This window comes from Colias philodice, chromosome 11 (genome assembly GCF_061535455.1).
Source record: "Colias philodice isolate Cphi_HAF_F1 chromosome 11, ilColPhil1 Martin Lab GWU primary, whole genome shotgun sequence".
NCBI classification, from domain to species: domain Eukaryota; kingdom Metazoa; phylum Arthropoda; class Insecta; order Lepidoptera; family Pieridae; genus Colias; species Colias philodice.
The window spans coordinates 3300954-3314234 of record NC_143096.1 but is presented as its reverse complement, the minus strand read 5'-3'; the positions used below and the strand labels follow the sequence as shown (position 1 = coordinate 3314234).

The 13281-nt window shown below is 31.9% G+C and overlaps 3 protein-coding genes across 6 annotated transcripts in view; 1 reads left to right on the top strand and 2 right to left on the bottom strand.

Moving 5' to 3' along the window:
- The window catches only part of LOC149484437 (folliculin-interacting protein 1), a 30911-nt gene extending 23749 nt beyond the window's left edge, over positions 1 to 7162 (bottom strand). The window contains exons 1-2 of one of the 4 annotated variants that reach the window (XM_089700555.1): positions 6936 to 7162; positions 5464 to 5653 (exon numbers count right to left, since the gene is read on the bottom strand). In XM_089700555.1, coding sequence (XP_089556681.1) covers positions 5464 to 5653; positions 6936 to 7012 — 267 coding nt within the window. In that variant the 5' untranslated portion in view covers positions 7013 to 7162. Of the gene's footprint in view, positions 1 to 5463; positions 5654 to 5952; positions 6094 to 6414; positions 6858 to 6935 lie in introns of those variants that run through there. The other 3 variants (XM_089700556.1, XM_089700557.1, XM_089700558.1) reach the window with 3 other exon arrangements.
- Positions 7163 to 7488: 326 nt separating this feature from the next.
- JMJD5 (Jumonji domain containing 5) lies at positions 7489 to 9083 on the top strand. Its single transcript, XM_089700539.1, has one exon. The coding sequence runs from the start codon at positions 7704 to 7706 to the stop codon at positions 8898 to 8900; it is 1197 nt and encodes a 398-aa protein (XP_089556665.1). The 5' UTR covers positions 7489 to 7703; the 3' UTR covers positions 8901 to 9083.
- On the bottom strand, positions 9004 to 13234 carry LOC149484435 (isovaleryl-CoA dehydrogenase, mitochondrial). Its single transcript, XM_089700538.1, has 9 exons — positions 13085 to 13234; positions 12385 to 12511; positions 12015 to 12093; positions 11227 to 11332; positions 10956 to 11117; positions 10648 to 10803; positions 10179 to 10370; positions 9476 to 9644; positions 9004 to 9182 (listed from the first exon to the last, which is right to left on the bottom strand). Exons 1-9 carry the CDS (start codon positions 13202 to 13204, stop codon positions 9049 to 9051), a joined length of 1245 nt encoding a protein of 414 aa, XP_089556664.1. The 5' UTR covers positions 13205 to 13234; the 3' UTR covers positions 9004 to 9048.
- Between the last annotated feature and the right edge of the window lie 47 nt (positions 13235 to 13281).

The window sequence follows — 13281 nt, the reverse complement described above, 5'->3', positions numbered from 1 at the left end:
ACTTCAGGACTGTAATACTTATTATTTTTGTTTTCGTTTGCAATCTACATATTGTTTACTTTGTGTATTGCAAGAGAAAATCAAAATTCTGCATATTATGCCTTGACCCTACGAGAGATCATTCACACCGACCACTGGCGGCCGCCAATGTTCCAGCAAAATCGTCTGTATGAGCCATTTTATAAAGAAAATCGTTTGTATGAGCAATTATATAAATCATGCGGAAACAGATAATTATGTAATATTTTTAATACTAGAAAAATAAATGACAATCGAACGTTTGCAATTACATGTACATATGTATTTTATGAGACTACCTTCATATTTTGCTTAATTCTAATTTAGCTATTTACGTTTTTATTTAATACATACTGTTTATAACGGTTACTTTGCACGAAGTCGGGAAAAATGTATAAAGCTACTAATCAATAGATAAATAAAATGATCATAAAAATGCACAGACAGCGTTATTCTATTGCACGCCTCATAAGCGAAGCGTTGAGGTGGGTACTACTGTCACTTCGCGCAAAACATCTGATTTTTCAAACTTAAAATGTCTTTATGTATCATACATTGCACTTGTAAGATAATACATACACACACATATTAAGAAAAAACACTATTTTTAACATTCATGATATTTTTGATGTCATTTTTGTTATTTAAACTAGTTAAAAAACAGTTTTAAAAAGTTCTGTCTTGGACGTCCGTGTGTCTGTATGTGCGGAGGATTTTCTTGTTAACACGATAGCGACCGAAATACTTTACTAATCGAGTCTTTTTTTTTCTCTTACGCTTGAGTATGCTCAGGAATAGAACCCTTTCATTTTTCAGGGTCTGATTCGATGTGGTTTAATTGTTATTAAATAAACAAAAATAATAATTAATAAATAATTATTAAAAAAAATTATGAGGCGTGCACTTTTGGATTTTCCAAATTATTTTATTTTTTATACGAATAATCCGCAACAGATCAAATATATCAATCAACCACAGAACAGTAAAAACTGTTCTGTGCAATCAACGAACAAAGAACTAGTAAGTAGTAATACCTTAATAATCAAGGAAGTGACATATCAAGACACACGTATTCGAGATCACGTGATTGTAGGCAATTTAGAATTAATTTCGTCTTTTTTAATGACACATGTTCGCGATTATTCCACCGGACAGTATCCGAAGGTCATAATCCAAGGAAAATCGACCAGAAATACAGAACAGAATTTTCTATAGTAAGGAAGGTCTTTAGCTTCTATAATCTATGGTAAGGAAAAAATAATTTTAATATTAAAATAAACTTTTTCATAGCGGTTCGTAAGTTTTTTTTTTAATGAATTTATTTCTAGATAGACCAGGAAATCCTACATTGCCAATAATCAGTTTAAGGTTCTTAATTAATTTTATTTTAAAGATGATTGACGTATGATCAGTGGCTCTCTTTATAGAGCGCTTCATAAAAAGTCATACGACTGAGTCAGCGCGGATTTTACATTGTCAGAGACAGGAAAACAGTGTTTTGCTAGTAGTTATTCGAAAAATGCCTTGTCTATTTTTATTTATTTTTATTTTTTGTTGCAAGTTTGATTTAAAAGTGGAATTTATTTGATACCTACAGCAAAAGGCTATAAGAACAGCAGATATGCTGTAAGCCAATCATATTCTATACACCGTAGAATTTAGGTTTAGTAAAAAAGCAACATAATTCGGATTGCGAGCTATTTTACTTTAGTTTGAACACACTATTAGGTCATTCTGGGTCATTCAGACATTCATATAAAATGTCATGGTTCAATCTCTTAGCCGCGTCACGTGACTGCAATTCCAAATGATTTATGTGGACAGGTTTTAGATTCGTTGAGTTGACAACACTGACGAATGTATACAACGGATGTATACGATAATTTTGTTGACATTAATAATAAATCATTACTTTCTTATTATACGAAAATTTCATTATTGACTTACGTAAATGAAAATAAAAAAGATATAAACGCCGATAATATTACCTTAATATAAAATAGGTAAACATCATTGATAAAACACAATAAACTGAAACAGACTTGTCTTAATTATAGTTTTCATTGTGAAGTAAGCTCATTATTCACGTTTAATGTTTACCGACCACAATAATAATTCAGCAATTAAATTGCCTATCGTTCTAATTATTTGACGGTCAGGTTTTATGAAAATATTTCCTTGTCATGTTTGGACAGCTGAATTCCTCAAGGAAAACTCGTAATCAATTGTGAGTTTTTGTTTTAGAAAATCCACCGGCCGTTGAACAATAGGAGGAAATTAAATGCTCCGTATATTAATTTACAATAGTAAGATATTTTTAAATAGATAAATATTGCCGAATTATTTGAAAGTCATTCAAAGAAATAAAATATAAATCAATTACATTAGAATGTGTACTTATTTGTCATAACCTGTGGAGTGTTTGTTTGACTATCGTATTTTCAGCTGTTACAAAAATAGAATTACTTTTACACTCAACCTTAAAAGCATAATTTAATTAGCATATTTACTTTATATAGCGTCTATATTCCATATAGAGTAAATATACCAAATTGGTCGCACTAAACGATCCCAAGCGACCATTTGTCACAACCGTAATAGTACATGTTTATTAATCACAATGAAGCTAAAATTACAGTCACACAGAAACTCTTCTTTAGGATCACTTACGTTGTAATCAAAAAGGCTAAGGCCGCCTTTACACCTGTAAGTTACATTCGTAAAAATTATGTAACTGACTTACGGTTGCATTTACACTTAAAATAAACTTACAGTAAATAATGCTTACGTAATTTTTGTGAGTTTAAACTTACATAAATTATTACACGCCCGTTTACATTAAATCAGTAAAAAAAATGCCTCGAAGACGCCACGTTCAAGCGGCTGCTGCATATATAATTTTGTCCAATAAAAAGCGACGGAAAAATAATACTGAAAGAAAATGCTGGGTAAAACCTACCGCTGCCGCTCTTCTTTTTCTTTAATTTTGTCACTTCTTGGCTAAATTGTCCTTTCAAATTATGCAACTTTCTAATGATTTCATCTGGAGTGGTATTAAACATTTCGCTAAGTTCAACATGTAGTGAATTTGTTTTTACGCGGTTTTTGTATTCTTTATTTTTGTAGTCCCACAGTATGGGACGTGCTTCAAAAGCGGTAATTAAAGCTTCTACCTCGTTTGGTGACCAGATTTTATTTTGTTTTTGTTTAGAGGACATTGTTTTGGTGAGTTCTCAACTTATCAAAATAATTAAATAAGCTGCGAGTCGCTTCCGTAAGCAAACTCGAACACGTTTAGACTTGTAATTTTTAAATTTACGAAAGTTGTAAAAAATTACAGTAAGTTACTTACAACGAGTGTTTACACTTGAAAATTTATCGTAAGTAGCTTACGTAAGTGACTTACGTAAGTAAAACTTACAGGTGTAAAGGCGGCCTAACATAAAGTGATCTAAAAATAGATGCGAGTACTTCGTACACATACACATTACACAGTCAATTGAGTCTCGTGACGTTACAACTGTAGTGTTATTTTTATATCTAAACGATTAGATTGATGAAAAATCGTTATCGCGATTGGCTTCTGACATGATATAAACACCAATTGTTTAGATGAGGGCGGGAATTCCCTTTTTTATTCCATTATTTATTCTTAGGAACTGTCTTGGAAACTAATTGATTATTGATTATTAAATAAGCCTACATGCGTAAAACTCGATTCATGTAAAAGGTTAAGGGTATAGGTATTTTCTATGAAGGTCTACACAGGTACACAGGTAGGTATCTACTATAGCGAGGATTTCTCATGTGAACAATAATGTATGGCTTCTATAATACCTTACAATGAGAACTCTAATAAGGTCGGCATTGAGTAAAACGAGAATGGATTCGGAACTATATACCTTTTATGAATTTTCAATTTCGCATTGCATAATTAATCTGACCTAATATTCATTACATTGCGATTCTTGTTCATTTGTTTGGTTATCCAAATCAACTCTGTAACTACTAGCTGCCTATTTTGAAAATTCATATTTGTCAATGTAAATTATTAAAAATTTCATTGTTATTTTCCCGTGTCAACCCGTGTCTCGAGTACCTATATAGTATTACACGTAGTATATTATTATTAGTCTGTGGTATTACTCAGGTACTATAGCGAGGATTATATAAACGATTCTATAGAATCTTCTGGAAGCGTGTGTTGCTGTAAAGGAAACGCTCTAGAGATGAAGATAAAAGTCAATGACTCACGAAAAAGTCTCGGACAAGAACCCAGCTTATAATTTTTGATTACATGAGAAAAAAAAGATCACTGAACGCAAACTATAGGTAGGTATTAGTCGCCATTTTTTTTTTTGTTGTTGTAAAAAACGCTGAATAAATACTCAGCCAAACTATAAAAACGATTAACATAGTTAGGTCAAATGACAGAATAAAAAGGCAAGTTCATTTTTAGACGACTCACGACTTGCGACGAATGCAAATTAGCTAAATTAGTTAAATTGAATGTCACGTGATATTTGAAGATTTACGCATATTACAAAAACTGTTTAAATTCGATTCAACAGGATATTTATTTTAAGCATTATTATGGTTAGATACATAATCTACATTAACAACAGGTAATAAGCTAATAACATTAATCATTTATAATAGACCAAGTGGATCTGATTTTTTTTTAAATGTATACTACTAATGGTATAAAAAACATTATTCTTGAGTACAAAATTTAGAATACATTATATTTAGCTTTTGCGCTCCTGGCCCGTGCAGGTGTGATCAACTTGTATGAACACTTTTGAAGCTAAAAAAACTTATTAGTCAGAATACTGCGATATACAGAGCAAAAATGGAACTTTGTTTATTTCGTCATAAGCATCTGTCAAAGGCATTTTCGTCATTCGTTGCTGAAAACAGTTTCGGCACTTTCACAAAACACAATTACCTGTCACCGAAAATAGATTCTATATTTATTTTAAGAATGTTTTGCATACTCATATAGATATTTCAGAAATATAATGACCCTGAGCTTTCATCATATAAGCCATTATATAAAATTAAATGTTCTAAGGTAAATAATGACTTGAATTTTTTTGTCAGGTATGATTATTATTTTATTATTATGTCTGTCGCAATTATAATCAGTTACAAAATAACATAAATATTCGAATATTTATGTTATTTCGTAACTGACTTGAATTACACCAATTTTTTAAGCTATTGCATAGCTTCTATCGCGGGCCTTGAGCGCGGGGACCGAATCTAGAAATTCCATAACGAAAAAACCTCACACTCCGACGGGCACGGAGGTGTGGCTTGAAGGCATGCTATGCATTACAAAATATCCTTAAAAAAACACCATGCTAAGTTACTCAAATCTATCTATCCCCAAATAGTCCCTAAACAATAATCAATTACTAGAAAATCAATAAAACAACTTACCAGATATTTAAATCCATCCACCACCTCCACGATACATGGCAACTTCTTGGTCTCTCCATAATCTGGCACATCATTTTTATTAGCTGGTAACTTTTCTATAGTTGACGAATCAAAAAGCACTCTTCTTCCGCGTCTATCACACTCTTTGTATAGAAGCAAACGCACTTGCTCCAATTCTGCTTCACGAGATCTGTTTCAATAACAATTTTTATTTTTATGATGTTCTAATAAGAATTTTTTTTTATCATCAATACTATCATTTAACGTCTCTAATAATTCCATATTTAAATATTATGTGAGCCAGTGCATTTGAACAAAATATTTATTTGTCGCAAAATTAAAAATTAATGTCAACATAACTTAATTATTAATATTGCCATTAACTGAAGAATTTTAATAGAATATTTAGTTTCAAGTACATTTTATATGTCTTTGAGTTTGATACATAATCAGCGTTGGGAAATCAAGAAGAGTTTAAACTGTAGGTACCTCCAAAACTTTCTCTTGCACAATACAAGTCATGTGCCCACTTTGCATTCAATATGCAATCATTATTGTTTACACTTAGCTTTTTAACATAATGCAGAATAATTAGTAACTATAACTTATTTATTTAAATGAAAAATCTTATTTTAAAAACACTTTTTTTTTGGAAATAAAATTATTATTTTGCTATAAACTTTCAACATTAATTGTCCCACTTTTAATAATAACTGCAGTCATTTAAACAAGTTTGCACTGCTTCTGTTTACATAATGCTAGTTTCTATTAATCCGTCAGTCCTCGGATCACAGACACAATAGAAAATCTATTGTGTCTCGGCCCGATCGGGCCGCTCGGTGGTCAATGGGTTAAAGAACAGCAAATGATCTAACAATGTAGTAATTAACAAAGCACCATCAATTATCTATATCATTTGATTATAAACTAAACACCAACTTTTTAATTTACCTCAATAGCATTTTAATTCATAGTCGCTTACAAATTATTCACAGCTGTTCTTTACAAATGTTATGTACTAGCATCAAAGAGATACACACCACATGCACTTTACATGCGGGAAATGCAACAAGAACACTTTAAATGCACTTAGACGGCTGGAGGATGGGCAATCAGCCGATGCGAGTGGAATGTGCGAGTGTACTGGGTCGCGTGTAAATAACAAGTAAACATTGATTGAGTAGCGGCCGCCCCTCTTCCTATGTGACGTCATCGGGCAGTCGCCCACGCTGCCCCCCGCACCAACCTCGCTTATCACATGCTTCGGGCCTACCAGGCTACCTCTGCCTCCCTTGCTATTTGCCACTTGCCAGTCGTTGTCGGTGACGACTGACAGTCTGTTCAAAGAACTGACAATACTGTGTGCGTCACCAACATTCTCCGCAATAATTTATTTTAGATCTGTTTCGCTTTTTCGCCAATTCATTCAGACAACTTTCGAATAGAAACATTGAACGTACATAACGACTTACCTGCTCCCAAGGAGTGAATTTCTAAAGCCATAACTTAGTTTTCCATTTGTAACAAAGATTTTTTCTAACAATGCCATTACGTCACACACCACATTTCACAGCAATCCCGTTTAAGATTCTTATTCTTATCTTCATGTTAAACACAAATCAAGAACATGATTTAATATCAATATTTTTCACTTCAATAAAAAACATCCGATGTAAATAAAAATAATCTGACAGATCACGTGAACTAAACTAATGACAGCGAATCATATGATTCACCATAGACAAGAGCTATACTTTTACATTAAAAAGGTCAAGGTTATGGGGAAAGGGTGTAAAGATGAATTATAATGTATATAATTAATAAATTAGGGGTTGATTAATGAAAAGATCTAATAATAAATTGGAATGGCTGCAGCTAATTCAATTTTACATTTTTTATCAACTTAACATGGCCTACGGGTAAAAATATCAACTGTCATTTTGACAGTTCTGGGTATACATTACTAATCTGTGATTCAGATTTTTATTGTCTTATTCTGTTTTCTATGGTGTTTGTTTACTTTCAATTCATAAGTAAAGTTTTTCCCTAAATTCTTTGTATTTCATTTAAAAATTCCTTATTAGTTATTAACTTATAAAATACATTTCTAAATAATTAAGTAACAAGAATTTTGTTGTAAGATATATTTCAGAATTAAAATGAATTCCTAACCTTACTTATTCTGTATAATCTTTTATGTTCATCATCCAAAGAAATTTATTACTTCTGAGCTACTAAAAATGCAATGTATTTGTGAGATAATTCAAGGATTTAGACCAGTTGTGTTAGCATCGATAGATGAAGTTTCCGAATTGGACCATGCCAGTAAAGCAATACTTGTTAGATATTTAAAGGATATTACAACTATAACTTCGACTTCATCAATAAAAATACAAGGTATAATTGATTATATGTATGAACAAATCAACATTGGGAATTGGAAAGATGTGAGAATATTTTTACGTAAAACAATAACTATTGCTTCTTATTTACGAGTGTTAGCCATGTTATTGAATTGTAATTCACTTTCTGATACTTTGATAAAGGAGTTATTTGTAGTAATAGACTTTGGGATTATGTTTGGATGTCCCATTAATGCAGAACCTAGACTACTTCAGAAATGTGCCTCAATTGTAAATACATTTACAAAACAAGATGAGAATAGCTTTGAAGACAAAATTGTAAACAATAAACCAGATATAAGTCCAAGTTATGAACATGAAAGAGCTATTTCAATAGACATAATAAACAATCCTAGTATGGAAACATTTTATAAAAATTACATCATGTTAGAGAAACCAGTTGTCTTAGACAAATGTATTGAACACTGGCCTGCACTGTCTAAATGGAGAGATAACAATTATTTCATAAAACTAGCTGGACTGAGAACAGTTTCCATAGAAATAGGGAAAGAATATACAGATTCAAATTGGACACAAAAGTTAATCACTATGAAAGATTTTATTAACAATTACATTTATCAATCTGATGGACCAATTGGATATCTAGCACAGTATCAGCTGTTTGATCAAATTCCGGAACTGAAAGATGATATTATAGAGCCAGAATACTGCTGTTTCTCAGATACAAATGATCCAGTAAATATAATGGCTTGGTATGGTCCTAAAGGAACTGTATCTCCCTTACATCATGATCCCACTAAGAATTTATTAGCACAAGTAGTGGGTGAGAAAAGGCTATATTTATTTTCACCAAAGGACTCAGAATATGTCTATCCTCATGAGCATGAACTATTAAACAATACAGCTAGACTGGATCCAAGAAGTCCCGATTTTGAAAAATATCCTGAATACAAAAATGCTACACCATACTTCTGTATATTGAAACCTGGCCAGATGCTGTATATACCACCTAAATGGTGGCATTTTGTTGAATCTTTATCAGTTAGCTTTTCAGTCAGTTTCTGGTGGCTATAATTTATTTTTTTACATCATTGAAGTTACATTGGACAGATTTGAGAGAGATTGTATGATATATCAACAAATGAATAAGGAGAAAGTTTAAAGAAGAATAAACAAGTGGTATGTAAAAATATATTAATTTATTTTATATACATTTCTCATATTATTTATACTCATTATTCAGAGCCCTTCCAATAAGCATTCTTCTGATTTCTGATGTGCCAGCGCCAATTTCATACAGTTTTGCATCTCTGAGTATTCTGCCAGTTGGGTAGTCATTGATGTAACCATTTCCACCTAAAAAAAAATATTTTCCTTGAATTTTTTTTACTAAAAAAAATCAAAATATCTTTTCAAATATGTTTACACAAATTTGTTCCATAATATTCCACTGTTTGAAAAGGTCGACATATAATGATTTTAAATTTGACTTGTAAGAAATTATTTATTCACTATAAGAAGTAGATCAGTTATAACATGTTTATTTACTTACTAAAAAACATAAAAAAAACTGAACCTTTCTATCTACCAGTTTCACAAAATTGACACAGATGATTAAGCTATACTTATAATATGAAATATCCACATACCTAAAATTTGAATAGCATCCAAAGCCATTTGGGTGGCCTTCTCTGCACTATACAAGATAACACCAGCACAATCCTTACTGTTCACATGTCCCTCATCGCAAGCTTTAGCCACATTATAGAGATAGCAACGAGTTGCACTTAGTGTTGTGTACATGTCTGCCATTTTTCCCTGTAATAGTGATTATATAGGAAAAATTAATTACTTTCTTTTTGTGTTGAACTTGGGTTTTGTCTATCAGCTCTACAATTTAGATGAAAAAAAGTAACATTAAAATTTAATATTGCATTTCAAAGAACTTAATTTAGTCAGAATAATATTTATTTCATTGCTCATCTATAATAATATTATAAAGCTGAAGAGTTTGTTTGTTTGTTTGTTTGTTTGAACGCGCTTATCTCGGGAACTACTGGTCCGATTTGAAAAATTCTTTCGGTGTTAGATAGCTCATTCATCGAGGAAGGCTATAGGCTATATACCATCACGCTACAACCAACAGGAGAGGAGCCACGGGGGTGAAACCGCGCGGAGCGGCTAGTTTCATATATATATCTGAAATATTTTTATTACTTTTACAATTACTATTTCATCCTTTTTTATAAATATCAGAAAAAATCACAGATACAAAGGTATCTTGTGTATGTTCCTAATCTGAAACAAAATGGTGTATGCCTGTAAATATAAAAATGGTGTATGCCCTATTACCTGTAATAATTGAAATTCGCCAATATTCTTCCCAAATTGTTTCCTAGTGTGTGCATAATGGAATGCAGTGTCAATCGCAGCCTGCATCAGTCCCACTGGACCAGCCGCTAAGACCAACCTCTCTAGATCCAACCCAGACATTAAGACATATACACCTTTGTTCAATTCTCCTAATATATTTGACGCTGGCACCTGAAAAATAAATACAATAATGGATATTCGAAAATTTATATCTCAATCGCTCTCCCTAAAGTCCACTTGAATGTCACATTGAAGAAAAATTATTTGAGGTGTATAAAGCATTGAGCTACTAGTAGTAATAGTAGCTCAATGGTGTAAAGCGATTTTTTATGCTTATTTTTTAACAATTTGTAGGTAAAATTTTTGGCCTGCTTAGCCTGTCGACATTTTTCAAGTTTTTGAAAAATTTAACAATTAACTACAAAAAATATTGTTATTTTTCACTCACCTTGCAATCTTCAAAGACTAATTCACCAGTGTTTGAACCTCTCATACCCAATTTATCCAGCTTTTGTGCTGTGGAAAATCCAGGGAAGTCTTTTTCTATTATAAAAGCCGTTATTCCATGTTGTGGTTTACTGTTTAAATCTGTTTTTGCATATACCTGTAACAGTTTTATTATTGTTTAATATTTGTTTGTTTCTTTTGTACTACAGAAAGATTTACGAAGACTTCTAATAGCTGTTGATATTTTCTTCGTAAAAACGTTCACTATAAAAAAATATATGTATATACTTAATAATATAGCATACATACCACCAGTACATCAGCATCAGGGCCGTTTGTAATCCAGAATTTGTTTCCGTTTAAGACATAATAGTCTCCCTTCTTTTCTGCCCTCAATTTCATAGATACTACGTCGCTGCCTGAACCAGGTTCGGACATAGCTAAGGCACCCATATGCTCTCCGGAACATAACTGCAATAACAATATTTCGTCAATTTCTTCTAAAAAATTTCAACTATCTCTGTCCATCAGTGTCCTATTTAATTGAAATAAATAAAATTAGAGTAAAAAGAGACCTTACTTTTGGTAAATATTTGCTCTTTTGCTCATGACTTCCGTTTCTATTTATTTGATTCACGCAAAGATTCGAATGTGCTCCATACGATAAGGCAATACCTCCGCTTGCTCTGAAAAATTAAAGACATAATATAGCTTAGTAAACAGTGGAATCAAAATTACTTTGCTGTAACCATGGACGTATAAAAAAAGACGGACGGTATATCGCCTAAACATTGAGTGAAGCCTAGTAATGGCGGCGAAACATCCTTGTGTGTGTGCCATGTTGCCATGGCAACAGCTGTCCTGTTGACAATGGCGGCTGTATCTTTTTCTATAAATTTTGCCGTAATAATTTTGGCATTAAAACATAAAAGAAATAACTTGCTTCCCTGTGGAATGTAATCCCTCGTGTTTTGTTATTTAAAATTGTACTGTTGCGACACCATTTAACCACGCAAGACGGCATTTTAAATATTTTTTGTGAAACAGTGACGCAGTTAATCAGTCGGTAGTTCACGACATAATGGCGGCCGACTAGCTTACTATGGTGAGAGTGTGTGCTTGTTTATTGTCTTTACACGATCGCTAGCTTACTATGGTGGCTTCACGTTGTTTGTTCGTAATACGGCGTCCGTCTTTTTTTATACGTCCATGGCTGTAACAACTTTTTTATATAAATCCAATTCATGAACAATCGAAAAGTACTTTCAAATCGTTCATTAAGATTATGATGATATGATATAATTATTTACGGAAATAGGTATTAATTTATATAACATGTAGGAACTAGGAATTATGAAAGCAGGTTACCTTGAAAGCTCTTCCATGATGACGCAGTGGTCGGAGTACTTTCCTCCAGTGCCTCCATAGTCAGGACTTGCGGTTATTCCTAGAAAAAGTATTTATAATATATTTACTCAGGTCTTAGAGTTTCTTTCTCACAAATTTTGGTTTATTTCTGGACCATTAGTGAACACTATTTGGTTGAAAATCTTTGAACATTGGCATCTAAATGCCTCATGGACATCAATAATACTTGCAATAATGATGTTGCTTTTAAAATATTAGGTTCAAGTATTTATGAATTTCTAAATCAACCCCCATACCTTCCAATATGATAACGAAACCTTCGCATTTAGCGACTTTTAGCCAGAAAAACGGAATTATTTATTTTACTTACCAAGCAGACCAAGATTTCCAAGCTTTTTCCAAAATTCTCTTAGTTCTTTAAAATTATTTTCCTTGTCTATTTCAGCTGCTTTCGGCGCCAATTCTTTTTGTGCAAAGTCAAAGACTGATTGCCTCAGCTGTAATACAAATTTTGATGGAATATCTAGCGAATCTAATGCATAATATTTTAGAAACTAAAGAAAATGTAAGGATGTTTGACCACACAGTATGTAGCTCAGAGTATAATGTATAATAGGGCAATGTAGGTAATTTTGGAACTAAGGTACTTTACGAGTTTACATAGTTTATGTGTTGAAAACATGATACATAGTTACCTAGTTACTTTTCATGTGAATTTTTTTCAGATGGATTAGATATAGACCTAATAGGATTTTTAAATTGTTTAAAAAAACATAAAATAATGTATGTTTGTGCCCTATAAACCTACTATTGTAAAACAATACGAGTTTAACCAACCAGTAAAATTATCATTTACATTTTAACCTTGACCAAACTGACACCAGATTAAATTAAAAATACTATTATTTGATCAACTTACTTGAAAAGGTTAATTTTATTCAAAAATTATTTTATACAAGTGTGCTATAATAATAAATCATTGTTTTTAATAGTTATCAAAAACAATACTCATTCATTTTTCCATAGAAATAAATTATTACAATTACAGAATAATAAATAAATATTTTTACCTGTTGTTGTTCACTGCTCAATCCAAATATATGTTCATCTATGGGATAGTACGACATACATCTTACGTTTGGTTTCGCATTTTTTGCGAGTAATTTCCTGACACACAACCGTAAAGACATGTTACCGGTTTTATACTGATGTAATATACATTTATATCGCAAATAAGCAAAAACAATTAAGGAATTATGAGCCTTAT